The sequence below is a fragment of the Barbus barbus genome, assembly GCF_936440315.1.
Source record: "Barbus barbus genome assembly, chromosome: 25".
NCBI classification, from domain to species: Eukaryota; Metazoa; Chordata; class Actinopteri; order Cypriniformes; family Cyprinidae; genus Barbus; species Barbus barbus.
In genome coordinates this window covers 622,301-643,215 of record NC_136753.1, presented here as the reverse complement: position 1 = coordinate 643,215, position 20,915 = coordinate 622,301, and the positions used below count along the sequence as shown (strand labels likewise).

Below are 20,915 nucleotides of genomic sequence, written 5' to 3'. Positions count from 1 at the left end.
TCTCTGAGGACAGTCAGTCATTATTAAAGCTGCTCTGCGCTGCTGTTCTCCAGTGAGCTGGGTTCAGTGGGCTCTGCTAAAGAACGATGGGACAGAGATGTGTAAAAATAGAGCAGAAGTAAGACAGGAGATTACAGATCTGCAGGAGACTGGAGGGAATTTGGGAACACAACGCTACAAAGATAAAAGTACATTTTTCTCCAAGACGTCTCAAACAAGACTCACAATAGAACTGAAGAGCTAAATTAAAGGAATTTTTCACCCAAAAGTGACAATTGTTTTATTCAAACATACAGCTTTTGTCTTCTCCAGATGTTAACTGATGGACTGGAGTGGTGTGGATTATTGTGATGTTTTTATCAGCTGTTTGGACTCTCATTCTGACGGCACCCATTCACTGCAGAGCATCCATTGCTGAGACACTGATGGAATGCTTTTGGGGTTAACTATTTCTTTAAAGTTGCAATGAAATGCCAGTATCGACAGACCTTTTCTTCTGCATTGGTAGATTACTAATATTAACAGATGTTAATAAATGAATCCTTATTGTAAAGTGTTACCAAACAATGAAAGATATGCACAGATGAATCCTTCACTATAAGATCTATAACATGCATACAGAAAATAAATGGGTGAATTTCCATCTTATGCTGACTTTGAGCATCCTAGATTGATGTTCTTCTCATCCAGCAGATGTCTTCATCAGTCTTCATCAGGCCCTGTGTGTCGTGAACTACAGGTGCGACTGACCTCACAGTAACACTGAAGAGTTTATTATGGAGACTCAGTGAACGCTGCTTTTCCTGAGCACTGAAACACACACCGTCCATTATCACAGCCGCCACATATGTGACATAACAAGGTCAGAGCCATAATTCTCCCAGCAGCCCCTGCTGCGCGCCATCACTCATCACACAGAGGAACATTAGAGGAACCACAGAGAGACAGCGGGAATCTCACATTTCACCCCGGAATCAACAGAAAGAAATATGAAAGCATATTTTACCATTTTTAGAATCATTAAAATCAAGTCAAATCAAGTTTTTCTCAACACACACCGTTTCAAAGCAGCTTTACAGAAAATCATGATTTTGATGTTTATAATATCTTCACAGAATATTCACAATAAAATCAACAACACGCATTTAGAAAACAGACAAGCTTAGCGAATTACTAAATGCATATTATTGATCTTATTATGAATGATTAATTTCTGCATGCATTTCATAATTTTAATAAGAATATCATAGTTTTTTTTAATAATCTGTTGCATTTGGATGTACATAATAATACCAGAGTAAAAATCAGTTGCTACTTCTGTTACTTTAGAAGATTTTGGTAACACTTTAGAATAGGGAACACCTATTAATTATTAACTACGACTTTTCCCTCAATAAATTCCTAATTTGCTGCTTATTAATAGTTAGTACGGTAGTTGTTAAGTTTAGGTATTGGGTAGGATTATGGATGTAGAATAAGGTCATGCAGAACAAGGCATTAATATGTGCTTTATTAGTACTAATAAATGGCTAATATTCTAGTAATATGCATGCTAATAAGCTACCCTAAAATAAAGTGTTAACAAGATTTGTTCTATTGTATGAGTAAATTGAGAGGACTCACCAGCCAAAAGCATTTCTTACAAGCCATGAAACTTTTCCCCTTTTATTTTTAACCCATTGACAATGAGTGATTGCTTCCAAATCCCTTATTTTTGAGACACAAACAGATGACAGATTCTGCTATTGTTCCTCGGTCATTAATAATGATCAGTTTCTCTGAAGCAGCTCTGTAACACTGGATGCTTTGTGCACTCTAGTAAGGGATCCACAGTGCGCTCTAATGAAGGAACATCGCGACAGCTTCACAAATGTCTCCAACCCTCTTGAGGCTCAATAAACGCTCTGAGTTTACACTTCTGAAGACCAGAAAGATCAGCACGACCATCAACACTGGAGGTTCAAACCCCAGAAGAGCCTTCAGAGACGGCAGTTCACCGCTGGAGATCAGAGAGTAATCATATACAGCAGAAACTCCCCATCCATCAGAAACCAGGAGGAAAGATCCAGACCACGAGCAGCAGGATGAAAACCAGCACTGGAGAAGCCACCGATTCTGCTTCGTTATTGAAAATTATGATGAAAAATATTTTTGTTCTCTGACAAAGATGAGATGACACTGATATCATTAAACACTGTGACTATATCAACATGCATCATAATTAACTCTTTCCCCACCAAACACGGATTTTCTGGGTTTCCGGAGTGCTGATGGAAGCCATCTACTACATCCTTGCTTTGATAATATCATTGAATATGATCCAAATGTAGTATTTGACAAAAGTCTCAGCTTTTTGCTCAAAATATTAGTTTTTTTTTTTTATGAAACCTACCTGCATTCAAGTGTTGATAAAAAAAAAGCAATGCATGAAGTTAGGATAAAACAGATTTATTTTTTTTATTTTTTTAAAAAGCAATTACATTTTAGTGAAAATCAGCAAAAACGCTGGCAGTGGCTGGCAACTTTTTTCAAAAATGCTGGCAGGGAAAGAGTTCATAAAAAAAAAAAGTAATTTAGAAAACAAAAACTCTCCAAAATGTCTATGTATTTTCATCACCAAAATAAAAAAGAAGAGTTTTTATACTTGCACCGTAACCCCGATCCTCCAATCAGAGCTTATCTCTCAAAAGGACACATTTTATTTCATTCATTTTATTTATCTTCCCGACCTAGCAACCATTCACATACATTCTCTCTGCATTTGAAAACAGTGCTGATGATCTGAAAATAGCATGCAAGCTGGAGTTTATTGATATCTATTGAGATACTCTGCTCAAACGATGGTGTCATACAGCCAGTCGTTCATTCAGTGTTCATTCACACAGCTGTTTGCACCGAAACACTGAATCTGCCATCAAACCTTCTTATGACAAAATGTAATAATGTAATAAAAACGTAATAAATCCAATCTTGATTGAGGCTAAATAACTGTACTTACGCACCTCTATGCCACAATACAAAACCTTTTTGTTGTTGTTTAATAGATAAAGACATGAATAAATTTGGAATTCTTGGAATTAATATTAGGAAGCTTTTGAGAGAAGCTTTAGCAGTTTTCAAAATGTCAAGAGTGTGTTTATATTTCTGATAATACATTAAATCGGTAAACTAGATGAAGTCAAGTAAAGTGTGTGTGTGTGAGTTGACTTGGTGTATTTAAAAGGTTTCAGTATTTTATGTTTTGTTGTTGTTGTTGTTTTGTTGAATTGGCCATTAAAAATCCCATAAAACAAACTATTGCCGGAACTAAAAATGACGAACTGCCCCTCAAAGTCCGGACCTCAAACCCATCCAGCAAATTTGGGGCGAGTTGGAAAATAAACTGGACAGATCTATTGTACTTTGGCTTGAGTTGCAGAAGGCATGAGATAACATTAGTGTTGAGATTCTCTGGAAATATACTGACACTAGACCAGAGAGATGTGCTGCTGTAATCACTGTAAAACGTGGACAAACCAAATATTAAAGTGGATAAAACAGTACGATTCACTTCATCTGATGTTTGTTGTGCTCAGAGCAACCATCTGCATGTTACATGAACATCATGAAATTAAATCAGGTTTCGGAGGCAATATTTTCTATATTTTCAGATCTGTCAGGTGTTCTAACAATTTTGGCCACCGCTGTATGAGTAGAATAATTGTGATTATCAGTTTAACCATGCAGCCTGACTAATATGTGTCCCTGCAGCACAAAAGCAGTCATCAGTAACACAGCTGTATCTGTAGCAATAGACAACAATACATTGTATGGATCAAAATGATACATTTCTCTTTTATGACAAAAATCATTAGGATATTAAGATCATGTTCCATGAAGATATTTTGTCAATTTCCTACCGTAAATATATCAAAGCTTAATTTTAGATATGCATTGCTAAGAACTTCATTTGAACAACTTTAAAGGAGATTTTCTCAATATTTAGATTTTTTTGCTCCCTCAGATTCCAGATTTTCAAATAGTTGTATCTCAGACAAATATTGTCCGATCCTAACAAACCATACATCAATGGAAAGCTTATTAATTCAGATGGTGTATAAATCTCAATTTAAAAAGATTGACCCTTAAGACTGGTTTTGTGGTCCATGGTCACAAATGTGATTTAATAGACTAAAACTCCCAAATTTGTAGTCAACTAAAACCTGACTACACACACACAAAAAAAAACAGGACAGGTTGTCTAAATATGAATAAATTAAAAAGTAAATCTGACACAAAACTAAGACTAAGTCAGAACTAAGATGAGCCAGGACTCACAGGGTGAAGTTTTCCTCCGGATAGCAGCGGTTGCGCAGAAGTCCAGCCCAGAGCTGAACGCCGATGATGCCGAAGATGAAGAAGACGAAGAAGCACAGCAGCAGCACGTTCCCTAACATTGGCAGCGTGTCCAGCAGCAGATTCACCAGGATCCTCATGCCTGGCACACACAGAACATGATATAACACTCAGATATACAGCACAATAAACACACATCTGCCCTTCACATGACAATCAGCCTGAGAGATCTCTGACCAGATCAAGCCATCAGTGCTGGATCAGAAGGGAATTTGTCTCTATTTTAGCTTCATTTCCATCACAAAAACTGCAATAATCCATAAATACTTCAACTTCGTTCCTTGAGTTACAACTTCACATGCAAACAAAGTGCAGATGTGCTGCTTTTGGGGACGAACTTTCCAGGAGCAGAACTTCCTGACATGCGACGGATGTGAGAATCTCTGAAGGCGTATATAACTGATGTTCCTCCTCTGATCTCCTCACTAACTTCTCCACATTCACTCAGATGTTGTGCTGTGGTTTGGAGGTCTAGTCGTCAAAAGCTGTGTTTCCACAGGTGAAGTAAAAAAAGCTGTGTTTCCAGAGCGCAGGTGAAGTAAAAAGCGTCTAAATAACGAGCAAGTCACATCTGACACACTCACACTCACTCCAGCCGACTGAAGAAACTTCACTGAGAGTTTGAGACACTTCACTGTAAAATCACAACCACTGACAGACTGAGAGTTCGTCTGGAATGATTCATCTGATGGAGAAACACCTCGCTCTGTTCCAGAGAGGCCAACTGAAACATTCACAAATTTTTTTACAGTACTTGCAGGATATGATGAATTCCTTGTCCATACAGCAGAGCATCACCACACTTTGCCAGGGGTGTTTCCAAACTTTTGGAGGGCAGTGTGTATATATATGTATATATATATATATATATCCAGCTTTAAAATCCAGCTTTACGCGAGTGCTACTGCAGGCATGCACGCTACGGAGCAGAATAGAATAATAGCGCAAGAATTCTGAATAAAATATACATTCTGTGAAAACGTTTGTTGTTGGACATTAAATGTGACACATAGAATTTTAATCCTACATATGTGTATTTCTATGGTAGCAGTAACTGTAAATCAAATGTAAGCTGGCTTGTAGTCTGATAATGTAGTCTGACCTATTTTTTATTTTCATTTTTAATTCAGTGATTTTAACTTTTGATTTCGTGGTTTTAATGCTTTAATACTTTAAAGAGCAATTTTAGATTGTAATGTTTTAATGTTCTAATAACCATAAAAGGTACAGCTGTCATAAAATCAGAGATAAAGGCTGCATGGCTAGAAACTTCTGATCAACTGAATGCACACGTAGCAACTATGTTAAAATGTTTTCATATATCTTAAAAAAAGGTCATTAGCCTACATTTAGGGCACAATACATTAAATGCAGCTGGTTGTAGCCCGTTTTTTATTTATTTTATTTAAGGTGTATTTTCCATATACCTTTACGTTTGGACTAATAAATTCAGAATTGCATGTGAGAGAGTCAGTGGTAATATCAATGCATTCCTATTGGTCCGTGTTAGAGGAACTCAGCCTGACAGCTTTCGGAAACCAAATCAAGTGAAAAGAAGTCAGATTTACTGAAAAAAGCCTGGCTTATTTGGTAAACTCGTTTTATGAAGCAGTCCCCTGGACTCTTTCAAATCATCTCAGATGTATTACGCTAGGCACGAAGAACAGGCCCCTGAACAGAACAAGGAGTAGAAATACTAATGCAAACGAGGGACTAATGACTTGATAAATTGAACACAGGTGAACTAAATGACATAATCAGGGCAACTAACGAAAACTAGGTCAAAGGACTTATACACACTTGATATCAAGTAAAGCATAAAAGCAGGGCTCTTTCTGGAACTCCACAAAGTCTTTCTTTGAAATTCTGAAGGCAACAATCTGAAAACCAAGGTGAGTTTTTGGCACAGAGACCTACTGAATAACTTTGTCTTTGTGTTCTTAAAGTACATTCAGAATGCAATGTGCTCAGTATATGAGTGCAGACAATTCACTTTTGTTGCTTACTAATTTTTAAGTTCATGGCAATGCTCAGAAGTCTGCTTCTTCATTTCATTGTGTTCTCCGTGGGAAATGCAGAAGGTAAACTACATGTATTTGTGTTCCATTTTAAAAGCTTGTTCTGCCAAACCTTTAGCATTTTGTAGCTTTATTGAGAGGGATAACGAGATATAAAGCATTTTATTGACTATTTGCTTAATACGAGTAATGTGAATATTACAAAACTAACATACTGTATGTAGACATCCTGGACCCAATTGTAGAGGAAAGATGCCATGATGGATGGACAGATTTTGGAGTCCGATGCTACAAGTTCTTCTCGCAGTCGGCTAACTGGATCGCAGCAGAGGTAAAGTGTTTGTTACAAGGTTTTATTTTTATTTTTTTTAAACCATACTGAGCAACTAATCCATCAGAGCAGATTTTGTTTGAAAACAACTAAAAATGTGTAACTGACTATTTTGCTAAAGACCGTTTGGGTTTTATTTTTTTAAATGTCTCTTTAGAGAAACTGTATCGATCGGCATGCAAATCTTGCATCTGTGCACAGTGAACTGGAAAACGAGTTTCTGTTGAGTCTGTTGCCGCCTTCTACACGGTGTTGGCTTGGTGTTCATGATGGTGTACAAGTAAGTTAAGTTGCGTGGCCTAAATGGATTTATTTGTTGAGACGGAAGGGTTTCTAATGGAGATGGTTTAACTTCAAAGCCAAACTAAATGATGTTCTTTTATGGATTGAGTACAGAAGAGCACTCTTTTAATCGCTGTATTTGCTCTTTAGGAAGGAGAGTGGTTGTGGAGTGATGGAACTCCATATGACTACAGCAACTGGTGCTCTAATGAACCTAACAATATTAATGTTGAGAACTGTGGCGAGATCAGCTGGACCTGTAAGAATTTTTTTTTTTTTTTTTTTTTTTTTTTTTTTTAAATGCCATCCTAAATTTTCTCACAGTAATATAAATTGGCTCATTTTCTAACACCTCTGTAATGATCAGAATAACTAATTAAATTTTTCCACCCTACAGCTGACCGTTGCTGGAATGATGCAAGCTGTTCAACCTCAATGGGCTATGTTTGTGCTAAAGACCCGTGAGATCATGCGCAGTCACCCTGCTCCAGTTACTTTGTACTACATTGTAAAGTTTCTGAATTTCTTTACAAAACGTTCTCAACCTTAACCTCTTCATACTGACACTTCTCGAATCAATAAAAGCATTAAAGCAAGCCTTGTGTGTTGTGGCGTTTAAGCAAAGTCATGTGTAATATCATGAGACTATTGCTGGTAGGATGTTCGCACACATTAAGTGATGTGCTTGTTAGTTTCTTGCTATAGATGCAAAAAGTATTTTGCAACTAATGCAATTCTCAGGCATGGATAAAGTTTGGTTAATATCAACATTAAAGTATGCCATTTATCATAGCTTGAATGCAGTGTAAAAAATGACAAATTGATTTAAACCTTACTGCATTAAACATTAGAACGCTACTAAAATTTGTCGCTTCATTTGTAATTATTGATGGTGGGCTGTCAGGGGAAACCGGGCCTTCTCTGCTGGCCCTATAAAAATGTGAATGTCTTTGATTTAGGTATCAATTTAATTTGTGTAATGTCCACAATATTGCCTACATTTAGTTGAGGTTGAACTGGAATATTCTGCATAAGTCTGAGGCCAGCACTACAGATAGTACTACCCCTTTGTTGGAAAGGAGGCAAGGGAAGTGGTGTGTGTGGCCAAGTATAGTGACCCATACTCGGAATTTGTGCTCTGCATTTAACCCATCCAAGTGTACACACACAGTAGTGAACATACACCCAGAGCAGTGGGCAGCCATTTCGGCAGCGTTGGGGGGTTCGGTGCCTTGCTCAAGGGTCTCACCTCAGTCATGGTATTGAGTGTTGGTATTAGGCTCCCCCACCTACAATCCCTGCCGGACCTGAGACTCGAACCCACGACCTTCGGATTACAAGTCCAACTCCCTATCCATTAGACCTCGACTGCCCTAGACGTCACATCTGATTTGTTACGAGCATTAGTGACAATCATCAGCCAATCAAATGTTGACGTTCAATGACAGCCCGCCCTCTGGGTCTAGCTACGTGCTCAGCGTTAGACCGCCCCGTTAGTCAGGGATTTCCAAGGAACGAAAGTGAAATTTAATGAAAAGAAAATGACAGCTGCAGTCATCTCAGCCTACAACAGATCTTCTTGCCGATCTACTAAAAAAACACTTTTTCAAGGCGCTCTTTTGCAGAGAAAAGCGAAACGCAGAGAAAAGAGAAATGCAGAGAAAAGAGAAACACTGAGAAAGGAAGACCTACACCCAACCCAAATTCGCTAACAAAGGCCAACAAAGTTTGTATGCGCCATTTCAAAGATTGCAACGATGAGTGCTATGAGTGGATAACAGCTAGCACCGAGCACAAGTTATTTTGTTGGCCGTGTTTAATTTTTAATACGTGTAAAGGGACATGGAATGACAGACCCATGGACTTTATTAACAAATGACAGGTGAATGCTTTATTATTTGATGAGTATTGTATCATGCATATTGTTATGGAGGTGTACATGGTGCGTTGATAATACTGTGGTGTGGTGTGTGGATGTCCAGCGTTTGTACAGTTTTGCTGCTTTGGGCGCGTTGTCATTTTAGAATGACGTGAATGTAGTGATCCCTGTATTGATGATTACTTTTACTGACCATGTAGGTAAATTAACTCTGCATTTAACCCACCCCAATCTAGCCTACTGTTGAAATTGTTGATCAGCCGTCATTGTTGTTGAGAGCCTGTATGAGGCATAATATGTGCATTATGCATAAGGCTGCGTTAGCTGTAACAGAGATGTAAGATGTGTTCATGTAATTTACAGTTTCTTACTTCTGTAGTTATTTAGTCCTGTAATTTTGGGTTTCTTTGGAATGGGGATGAAGGTGGAGCATTTAAAGCAGGAAGGGACATTGCACAGCTCCAGTGATCTGTGTGAAGATGGGGGCCAGCTGGTCAGCACAGGATTTCAGACAGGCTGGTGTAACACAATCTGGGCCTGGTGCTTTCTTTCTCTTCTGCTTCCTGAAGACCTGGCGCACATCGTCTTCACTGATCTGAAATGCAGGAGGGTGGGGAGTGGGTTGCTGGAGGTTTTAATGGATCCATGGAGAGAAGGTCAGAATGGGAGTGGGGTGTGAGATTTTTTTCAAACCTGCAATAAAACTAGAAAAAAATAAAACAAATCGTCTGCCAGTTGTGGATTTTCCACAGTGCTGGGGGATGGTGTCTTGTAGTTGGTGATGTCTTTCAGACCTTTCCACACTGATGCAGGGTCGTTGGCAGAAAATAGTTTTCTCAGCTTTTCAGAATAGTTTCTCTTTGTCACTCTGATCTCCTTTGTCAATGCTTATTTGGCCTGTTTATACAAGACTCTGTCCCCATTCCTGAAAGCATCTTCTTTGGCCCCATGGAGCTGTCTGAGTTTTGCAGTGAACCACGGTTTGTCATTGCTGTAAGTTCATTGAGTCCTGGAATGTACATATCCTCACAGAAACTGATATATGATGTTACAGAATCCGTGAGCTCATCCAGATAATTGTACCAACTTCGAAAACACTCCAGTCAGTGCAGTCGAAGCAGGCTTGCAAATCCCACTCTGCTTCATTAGTCCATATTTTTTACAGTCCTTATTATAAGTTTAGCTGATTTCAGTTTCTGCCTGTTCAGTTTCAGTTAGTCTTGCGAATGCATCACACCAGTCACATCCACTCTCTCATATTACTTAGTTTCTATTTTGTATAAAGAATAGAAACAACATTGAATTCCTGAAAAGGAAAAAAAATACAAACCATGCAAACGGTCCGGCTAGCATCTCAGCAACAGCGGAACTCGAACCGCGGATAGTAGGTTGTCAATTTTGTCATGACCGCATCACGCAGCATGCATTGAGCTTCTGCGAAAGCTGCTAGAATACACTGGTTTCACCCTGGATGCCCAAGCAGAGCAGAGGTAGTGCAGAAGCTGTGTGTATAAAGCTGAACCGCTTGTGTACTACAAATGCAGACAAGGATTGTTTTTCGAGTGGCGTTTTTCAGGCAACTGTCTCTCATGTGCTTTGATTTATGATATGGGCAGTACTGTGCTGTGATGTAGCCATGTTCCCCTCTGTCCCACACACATGTATATAACATGCTGTACACTATGTAGTTTGCATGATAAAAGTAATCTTAACGTTAAGATATACACTGTCAAAAATTTGGGATCAGTATTTTTTTTTTTTTAAAGAAAATACTTTTTTCAGCAAGAATGTGTTACAATGATAGTAAAGCCTTATATTGTTAGAACATATTTTTATTTTGAATAAACGTTGTTCTTTTTAACTTTTTATTCACCAAAAAATCATGAAAAAAAGTATGACAGGTTCCAAAAAATATTAAGCAGCCCAACTGTTTCAATCAGACTGATTTCTGAATGATTTCTGAAGGATCATGTGACACTGAAGACTGGTGTAATGGCTGATGAAAACTCAGCTTAGCATCCCAGAAATAAATTATTTATTACGCAGTAATCTCCGGCTGCTGGGACTACCTGAAGGGGCCGAGAAGGATGACCCGATCGGCTTTCTGAAACGGTCACTGCTGATCTGGATCCCATCACTTGCGGGCAGAGATATCGAGATCGAACGTGTGCATCGAGTTCATTCTAGAGCTTCAACAGATCACTCCAAACCGCAAGTGTTTGTCTTCAAACTGTTACGCTACAACGACAGGAATGAGATTCTTAATGGTCCTGTGAAAGTGGGTGACGGTACGATGTTGAGCTTCTTCCCCGACTTCTCTCCCACGACGGCAAAGAAGCAGGAGCTCCTTCAGTGCAATACAGAAGGAATTGAAAGAGGCAAGTCTGCAGACCTTTCTTCAGTATCCAGCTACGCTGAAGATCATCATGAAACACGGCGAAACCAAACTAATGCACTCACCGGACGAAGCGCGTCAATTCCTGAGCTCCATTCCCGCTCGTCATTCTCCTGGGATGGACGTGGCATAAGGGTTTGATAATACCGAGAGACTCGACATCTGATTTACTATTCTGGAACTGGCAGTTCTTCATGTAAGCTAGGAAACTTGGTATCACTAATGTACAGTTTTCAATGTACATGATGCAATTATTTATGTTTGTTTCCTCGTTATGGAAAGTATACATACTTTATAAGTATGATTTTTTTAACCCCACTTTATCACTCGTGTGAATTTGAAGTTATTCTGTTCTCTTATAATATGGCTAATGATGGTGTTATAAAGAATGGTACTGGCTGTCATGTTACTGTCACTGATTAAGACAGGGGAGGGCGGCATCCTGGGGTTTCTACCCCAGTCTGTAAAAGTTTTATGGAGTGTTTTTTTGGGGGGGGGAGTTTATGTTAATGGATTTTTAAAGGCAGACTTGAATTAATTAATTTGCAGTGGTATAACTTTCTCTCATTTGTTCAGTTCACTTATTTGTTGAATAGTAATGATTTAATTTAATAAGTTGTATTGTCAATGGTTTAAATGGCCCCCATAAACATACGTTTTTACTTATAAAACATAAGTTTTTTTACAACTATTGCGACAAAAAAATGTTGACATTGCTTTGATCCAGAAAGTTCATTTGTGGAAGGATAACAGCACAAATCGAGCACAAACTAATAAACGATTTAGACTCACAGTAAAAAACAATAACAAAAAGAAAAACGGTCTCACCGTTTCAACTTAATGCTGCCTTGAAATTTAAGCTTATTCAACTTGAAATATGAAGTTAGTGAAAACTTGGAGCTGGCTAAACCTAAAATTTCAAGGCAGAACGAACACTAACTTTCTTTTTTTTATTATTATTATTAAACTCTTCAGCCGTGCTAAATGGGGTGGAGAGTGAAGCTTTCGTTATATTTAAAAAGAGGTCATGGTTATTCTGTCTTTTATCGGCACAAACCAGCACAAATCAAGCTCAAACGAACGGCACCGGTTTGGAACGATTTAGACTGCATGGGGTACAGAGTGACATCACTGCCCAGAATTGTTTTTGTTATTTCTAAGAAGGGGAAATATATTTGACGTTTATTTCAACAGCACAAATCAGCACAAACGAATGACACCAGTTTTGTGCAATTCAGACGAACTGGGGTGGAGAGTGACATCACAGCTCCCAAAAATATTTTGGTTATATCTAAGGAAGGAAAATAGATACAGCTTTTGTTTTAACGGCACAAACGAACTGCACTGGTTTGGAGCGATTTGGGCAACATGGGGCAAAGAGTGACATCATATGGTCAAAAAAAGAATGTTTAATATTTCAAACCGAACCGGCACAAACGCTCGTTTTTGTGGCACAAATCAGCACAAACTAATGGCATAGTTTTGGTGATTATTTCTTTTTATGGGGTGCCAGCTTCACGGAGGTCTTGTTTTTTTTTCCAAGTCGTTTTGTTTCTTCTTTCTGATCTATAGTTTTTGTATCACTGTATGTTATTTATTTCTTTAAATAAAATAGTTTGCCTTTATATAAAATAAAAAATAATTGTTCACAAAAAAAACAAAAACAATCGTGGGCGGGGCCTGGGTCTGTGTGATGTCACACAGTCAAGCATCTGAGAACGGCTTGATTTGAGAAAGGGGTAATGATTTTAGCAGATAAAAAAAAGCACTGGGTGGATTTTTATCATTATAGGGTGGTTGTGTACACACACTGCCAACACACATTTACGCTCAAACAACATGTAAAAGTGCATTTTGCATCCGATGACCCCTTTAAAACAAGAACAAATGTCTGCCAATACGCCCAGAAAAACTTACTTAATTTAAAGAAAAACTAAAGTTTTAATATCTCATTGACAGATATTAGTTCTTCTTTTAAGCATAAATTAACTTACTTTTTCTACATTTTTCAGAAAAGAAGACTTTTCTTTAATTTGCATCTCAATTAAACATTTTGATTTAAGGATATTTGGTTATTTATATTGAAAAACAAAAATACTGAGAATGATATTCATTTTTTGCTTTGCATGTGACATGTAATGCCATGACTTCATGAATTTAAGATGTTGTGTTATGATATAAGAGCGTTTAAGGCCTTCATTTGTGAACATGCAGATTAATACTTTTTAAGACCCTGATAAAAACAACAGAATGGAATATCCTCGTTTTTTCTCTGATCCTCATAATAGAAGTGTGTAGTTTGTCTCTGGGGTGTTCATGTCATTTTCTCCTGCTTTTATCGGGTTCATCTTCAGTAACGTCTCTGTAGGCCCGGTGTTAAATCCAGCATGTCTCATCAGCTAATGGTTTCTCAGCAGATCCTCAGGAGTGTTTGAGTCTCCTGTCCATGAACCCTTTATGATCCAGCACTGATGAATCAATCACAATCAGCTGAAACAGAGTCAGGTTTGATTCCACACAGCAGAAATGAGCGGAGATCAGACTCACTGGGGACTCTGTTGATGGCTTTGAGTGGCCGCAGGACTCTCACCGTCCGGATGGCCGTCAGGTTGATGTTCTGCAGGTCCAGTGAATACTCCACCACCCTGAACACACACACACACACACACACTATAAACACACAGTTCATCTGTACAGCCTAACACAGTACAGGTGGTGTTTTATACATTTATTCTTCAGCGCTGTTTGTTCTGAAGCTCCTCAAACACACATACACACACACACAGCTGGTCTGATGATCTCTGACAGCTGATCATACGCTCAACATATTTACATACAAGCAAACACACACAGATCTCCATCTGTCCTGCATTTACACACTGATCAGGAGATCTGCCATCATACAGAACACAGACTAGACAAATAAAACACAGCGTAGCAGAAGTGACAGAGATGAATGAGTGTTGTTTGATACTCAGTGAACACATGAACTGATCACACATTCAATGCCAAATGCATCAGTGTAATCAATGCATTTCAGTCACTGCAGATCTAAACAAACTGTTTGCTGTCTGTGGGTTTAAATGAGTGACATTAATGCTGTAAAACCAAATAAAATAACATTCAAAAGTTTGTGGTTAAGATTTTTTTTTTTATTTATGTTTCTGAAAGAAGTGCCTTCTATTCACCAAAGCTGCATTTAATTGATCAAAAATACATAAAAAATTGTTTCACAGTAATAATATTGTGAAATAAAGTAATTATTTTCTATGTGAATATGTGTTAAACTGTAATGTATTTCTGTGATCTGCAGCTGTATTTTCAGCATCATTTCTCCAGTCTTCAGTGTCACATGATCTTCAGAAATCATAATAATATACTGATTTACTGCTCAACAAACATTTCTGATTATTATCAATGTTGAACACAGTCGTCCTGCACAATATTTTTGTGGAAGCCGTGATACATTTTATTTTTCAGGATTCACAGATGATCAGAAAATTCAAAAGAACAGCATTTATTTGAAATCTTTTGTAACATTTTAAATGTCTTTACTGTCACTTTGATCAATTTAATGCAGCCTTGATGAATAGAAGTATTAATGTCTTTCCTAAAATATGAATGGTGGTGTGTGTTTTATACTAAATGTCACAATTATATTATTATAGCACAGCCTTATGGATTTAACACGGTTTGTCAGTGTTAACAGCATCATTGATTCTGAATGGAGAAACTCCAGAGCTCCTGAATCACTGCTGATCTGAACCGAGAGCGCTGAGTTACTAACACACATCACGCCTCATCAGCTCAGCACTTCAGGAATCAAACTCCTGTAATGGGGTTGCTTGAGTGCTGAACTGAAGAGTGTAACAGTTACCATCTGAAAGCTCTGTCTGTGTGTGTGTGTGTGTGTGTGTGTGTGTGTGTGTGTGTGAATCTACACTCAATAGCGGATACTTAAGTTCAGCAATCGGATACTTGGTGTAAAATTAAAATTTCAATTCCACCTATTAAGTCCTGTGCATGCATCTTTTTAAGGGTGGTGAAAAGTGGCTGTTACAAATGTATTTGTCTATGAATCGTTCATTCAAGAGATTCATTCAAAAACACTGATTCATCCAGTAATGAAACAAGTGAATCTTGAGCGAGTCATTGAATCATTCCATTCATAAATTCCATCAGATTTTGTTTAGTTGTCTAATTTTTTTTTTCTTCAGAATTGTGAGAGAACTACAACCTCCTTAAAAAAAATCTATAAAAATGTCTCAATTTATCTAAAATCGTGCAGCTCTATTTTGCACACAATAACTCTTAATTGAGTCCAATTTTATGTAATTGCTGATTTTTGTTCATGGTATTCAGCAGCAATTAAATGTTTTGCAAAACGAGACAGAATAAATATGTTTGATGTCTAAAGGTTCACAAACTTCTTTTTTTTTTTTAACCACAATGGAATCAAAACTGGGAATCGATAAGAATCGGAATCGAGACCCGACCCTATGTGTATGTGAGAGTGTGTGTGTGTGTGTGTGTGTGTTCTCACCCGGCCATCACGATGAAGAAGTCCAGTCTGTTCCAGGTGTCGCCTAGATAACAGCGCCGGCCAAAGATCCCCAGAGCCACTATCTTCACCACCATCTCCAGCGCAAAGAAGATGTAGATGAAGGCGTCGAAGGCCTGAGAGAAAGAGAGAAATCAGCCGTGCAATTAAATCAGTCGACATCAGAGTCTAATGATTAGCTAATTAACATGAAGCTCTGATGATGAGTCTCTCGATGATGCTGATGATCTGGAATCATCTGAATATTAGATATGAAGCGCAAGCTTAACTGGTTAGTTAACGTGCAGAAACCTCACGAGATCAGAAAGAGCTGATTTAACAAAGCGAAGGACTCATTAACAGGCTTCTGCTGGAAGTATGTGAAACTGATGAATCCGGTTCCTCAGACTGACCTGCAGGATCTGGCAGCGTTCGGAGGAGCAGTCGATGTTCTCGCAGGGCTGGTACATCCCCAGAGTCACACAGTTTAGCAGGATCACCATCATACTGACCCGTTCGAACCATGTGAGCCAGTTAAGGAGAACACAACTAGTGCTTGATGCAATGATTGTGTGATTACAGCGCAGACGAACAGAAAACATCACCACAGCCAATAAACCAACACATTCATGATGAACCAATAGAGAGAGAGAGAAACTGAACCAGTCTGAACCACTGACATATGCATGCTCCATCAATTCATGTTCTTTCAGCAGAATTAATGCATTAAATGAATAGTGTTCACTTGATAGTATTTAAGGAAATTTACAATTTTATTCAACAAGGATGCATTAAATTGATCAAAAGTGCCAGTACTAAATATTTCTATTTCAAATAAAAGCTGTTCTTTTGAACTTTCTATTCTTCTGTGAATCCTGAAAAAAAAAAAAGTTCAAATGTTTCAAAAATAAACACAAAACCGATCCTAATTAAAAGAAAACAAGCTGACAAAAACATTGATACCATTAGGTGACAATATTGCATAAAATATTTATAAGCTATTTTTTATTTTTTGTAGGCCAGTCATTTTTTCAAAACAAATTTCTTGTTTAAACATTAAAGCATGCTAGTGTGATAAACAGTGCATTTTTTCATACTTAATTTAATATTGATAAAATTATCCACAAATGACAAATTTTTTCACTCAAAAACTGATGTTCTTAGATTAACGAGGCCTATAAATCAGTTCCAATATAATTAAATCAGTTCTATATAATTAAAGCATATCAGCATATTAGAATGATTTCTGAAGATCATGTGACACTGAAGACACTGAAGAAAATTCAGCTTATTATCACAGCAATCAATTACAGTTTAACAGATATTCACATAGAAAACCGCTATATTAAATTGAAATAATATTTCACATTTTCACTGCATTTGCGGTATTCCTGATCAAATAAATGCAGCTTTGGTGTGTAGAAGAGACTTCTTAATAATACACTACCATTTGAAAGTTTTGAGTGAATTTATAAAGTGATCTGGTCTATTAAAGGAGTCAGAATAGTCTTTCTATAACACTATGCAGAAGGATCGCATGAGTTTTGTGTGTGTTTATATGAACGTGTGTCACCAGATGTGCACCGGCTCCTCCTGAGGATTCGTCTTCATCTGCGTTTCTTTGTTTATTTGTCTAGCGCTCGTCAAAATGTTTACTGTTCCAAAGCAGCTTTACAGAGTTTTGAGGCATAAAACACGGAGTCGATACTGAATTCATTCCTGGAGCTCAGCAGCATCTGCTCATACGCTGTAAAAGAGCAGCGTGAACATTCTGCTGAACGACTCCTTTAGTGTTTCACAGAAGAAAGGAGTCAGTCATACAGGTTTGGAACCACTTGAGTGGCAGAAAATGATATCATTCTTCAAAACTAATGTTTATAATATCATCCTCAAATGTTTAAACAGTTGTCAGGTGATCTGCAGTGAATGTGATGCGCAGGTGGGCAGTGGAGCTGCTCCGTTACCATAGTAACACCTCACCTCATTCATCCAGCTGCAGCAGGCCAAACACACAACTCATTCAGAGTTATTTCTCTTAAGGCGAGATGCTGGAGGTGAACAGGGTATCAGATCTCACCACACTTCAGCAGCTGATTCATCATGACTACAGATTTGTATTACAAGCTTTCTGAAAAGTTAAGTATGCAAATGAGGCATTATATAATGAAATATGCACTCATTTGCATACATTTCCAAAACAGGAACCTGAACATTAGATAAAGTCATGCTCAAAATTATTTGTTGACATAAAGGTTTTTCTAGAGGGGATTCTGGGATTCTCGTTTTATCCCTCCATAAATCAGACAGAAAACAAATACATTTTCAGCATGTTTTTAGAAATGAAACGTTAAATAGCGCATATATAAATGGGAATATGCACCAAACCCCTCAGTAAAAGCATTCAGATTATAGAGAGGAAAAGTTTGGTGTGTAAGAAAGAAAAAAAAATATTTAAAGATATTGATTGAAATTGAAATCTACACGCAGATAAAACAATAAATTAAATAATAAAAATAAAACACTTAAATGTGTATTTTTGGATGCATGTTATGGAAGCAAAATAAACCAAAACTGACCAGGGAATGAAGAAACACGGACTTAAATGCTTCTGTGCAGTAGATGCTCTAAACATTCCTCATGATGATGAATATAATTAAAGTTGATATGATCAGTATGGTGATTTTTTATTTTTTTTGATAATTGATAATCTAGTATAATTGACTAGTTCCATTAACTCACATCTCCATCTGTGACGCTGAAAGTGTTTCTCAGTCTGAGCGCTGAACTCAGGATTCCCAGCAGACGTTCACATGATCACTTACACTAGTGCTGAACCATAAACAGATAAAGCTCTATCATGACGACACACACACACACACACACACACACACACACACACTGTCACAAACTCGGCCTCTGTGGCCCTCCCTGAACACCGCTGAGGGCACCATCACAGGAATATTAACCGAACTGCATTTCCCACAATGCCCTGTACCTGAGACTGATTGCAGCACAGGTGTTGCCCATCACTGTTACCCCATATAAGCTGCAATCTCCAACAACACACCTTGAAGTCTTGTATTGCCCCGGCTACACTACTGAGTGTTTAGCCCATGTTTATTGATCTCCCGTTTACGACCTTGGACTGTTTATCCGTCTCTGTGATTCTCTGCTACCTGCCTTTGTGACCTGATCTCTGGACTGTTGTTTACTTCCCCTGTCTGCTGCCTGCCTCGACTCTAGCCTGGATATCGTTTATGGATTCTGATTTATCTCTGACACCCCTGTCGCTGTTGACTGATCTCTGCCTGTTTGACCCTATCTTATCAATAAAGCTGCAAATGGATCCCTCTGCCTCAGACCTCTCATTACACACACACGGTTGTTTTTGTGAAAAGTGGGGACATCCCATAGGCGTAATGGTTTTTATACTGTGCAAACTGTGTGCTATTGCCCTACACCTGAACTTAGCCCTCACAGGAGACTGTGCATTTCTACTTTCCCCCCCAAAAACTCACTCTGTATGATTTATAAGCGTTTTGAAAAGTGGAGACATGGGTCAATGTCCTGAAAAGTCACCTTCACCTTGTCATACCTGAGTCATTATACAAATTGATGTCCTCATTTGTCATAAAAACGCGCACACACACACACAGGCAGCGATATCTCCATGAAAGCACATTAAAGAGGCTCTCATTATGAGCGTATGAACCTTCATCAACCCTTCTGTCCCGTCATGAGCTCTGGTGTCACTAGACGCTGATCTGGGGTCAGTAGAGAGGACTCGGGCTCTATTTATACAGCGGCTCCAGCAGAAGCGCACGAGTGCTGACGGAAACCAGCACAATAATGAAGGCCTTTCCCAGAATCCTCACTGAACCTGAGTGGAAAATGGAGTATTTGAGGAAGATCCGGAGACACACTGAAGTTATAGATCATGGCACACACACACACACACAGACCAATAACTCAGCTAAACTCGCTGCAGATCTAAGATGATGAGATCCTGAACTTTTATTTAATAGCTGTATGTCACTTAAAATTTTAATTAATAACAAAAAAAATACTGATTTCCCATAAGATTAAGCAGTGAGCAGGATATAATAATAAAACAATAAAAAGATCAAAAGTGTTGAGAGATTTTCATAATTAAGTCATAGTTGGGTCATAGTTGGCTTTATTAATTCATCAAAGCTTCAATGATGTGGACAGAAAAAAAATGTTATAATATATCATATAAATGAACAGATTAAGGTTCATTCATGTTCAAAAGTCTGGGGTTGGTATTTTTTCTTTTCATCAAGGCTACATTTATCAAAGTGACAGTAAAAACATTTATAATGTTACAGTAGATTTCTATTTCAAATAAATGTTATTTTGAACTTTCTATTCATCTGTGAATCCTGAAAAATAAAATGTATCATGGTTTCCACAAAAATATTGTGCAGCACAGCTGTTTTTAACATTGATAATAATCAGAAATATTTGTTGAGCAGTAAATCAGTATATTAGAATGATTTCTGAAGATCATGTGACACTGAAGACTGCAGTAATGATGCTGAAAATACAGCTGCAGATCACAGTTTTGCTGTTTTACTGTATTTTACCTCAAATAAGTGCAGCCTTGGTGAGCAGAATTTAATATTCACATGGAGGATATATGTGTGTGTGTGTGTGTGCGTGTGTGTGTGTGTGCGCGTTTTTGTGACAAATGAGGACATAAATGTGTATAATGACACAGGTATGACAGGTATTTCAAGGTGAAGGCGACTTTTCAGGACATTGACCCATGTCCCCACTTTTCAAAACACTTCTAAATCATACAGAGTGAGTTTTTTGGGGAAAGTAGAAATGCACAAAGTCTCCTGTGAGGACTAAGTTTAGGTGTAGGGTAGGTGTAGGGCAATAGCACATACAGTTTGTACAGTATAAAAACCATTACACCTATGGGATGCCCCCATTTAGATAGCAAAGTAAACGTGTGTGTGTGTGTGCGTGTGTTTCACAGGCATTAGATGACATGACACATGAATCAGTGTCTGTCTGTCACGGCTCATTGAAACCGATCCAGAGAA

At 38.0% G+C, this 20,915-nt stretch overlaps 1 protein-coding gene across 1 annotated transcript in view; it reads right to left on the bottom strand.

Annotated features, from left to right (window-relative positions):
• cacna1ib (calcium voltage-gated channel subunit alpha1 Ib) overlaps positions 1–20,915 on the bottom strand; it is a gene marked incomplete at its 3' end in the record, with an annotated part of 82,669 nt that overhangs the window by 49,955 nt on the left and 11,799 nt on the right. Inside the window, exons 2-5 of the mRNA XM_079377143.1 lie at positions 16,254–16,389; positions 15,844–15,977; positions 13,848–13,945; positions 4,318–4,477 (exon numbers count right to left, since the gene is read on the bottom strand). Of these exons, the coding sequence (XP_079233269.1) occupies positions 4,318–4,477; positions 13,848–13,945; positions 15,844–15,977; positions 16,254–16,346 (485 nt within the window). The 5' untranslated portion in view covers positions 16,347–16,389. The remainder of the gene's footprint in view (positions 1–4,317; positions 4,478–13,847; positions 13,946–15,843; positions 15,978–16,253; positions 16,390–20,915) is intronic.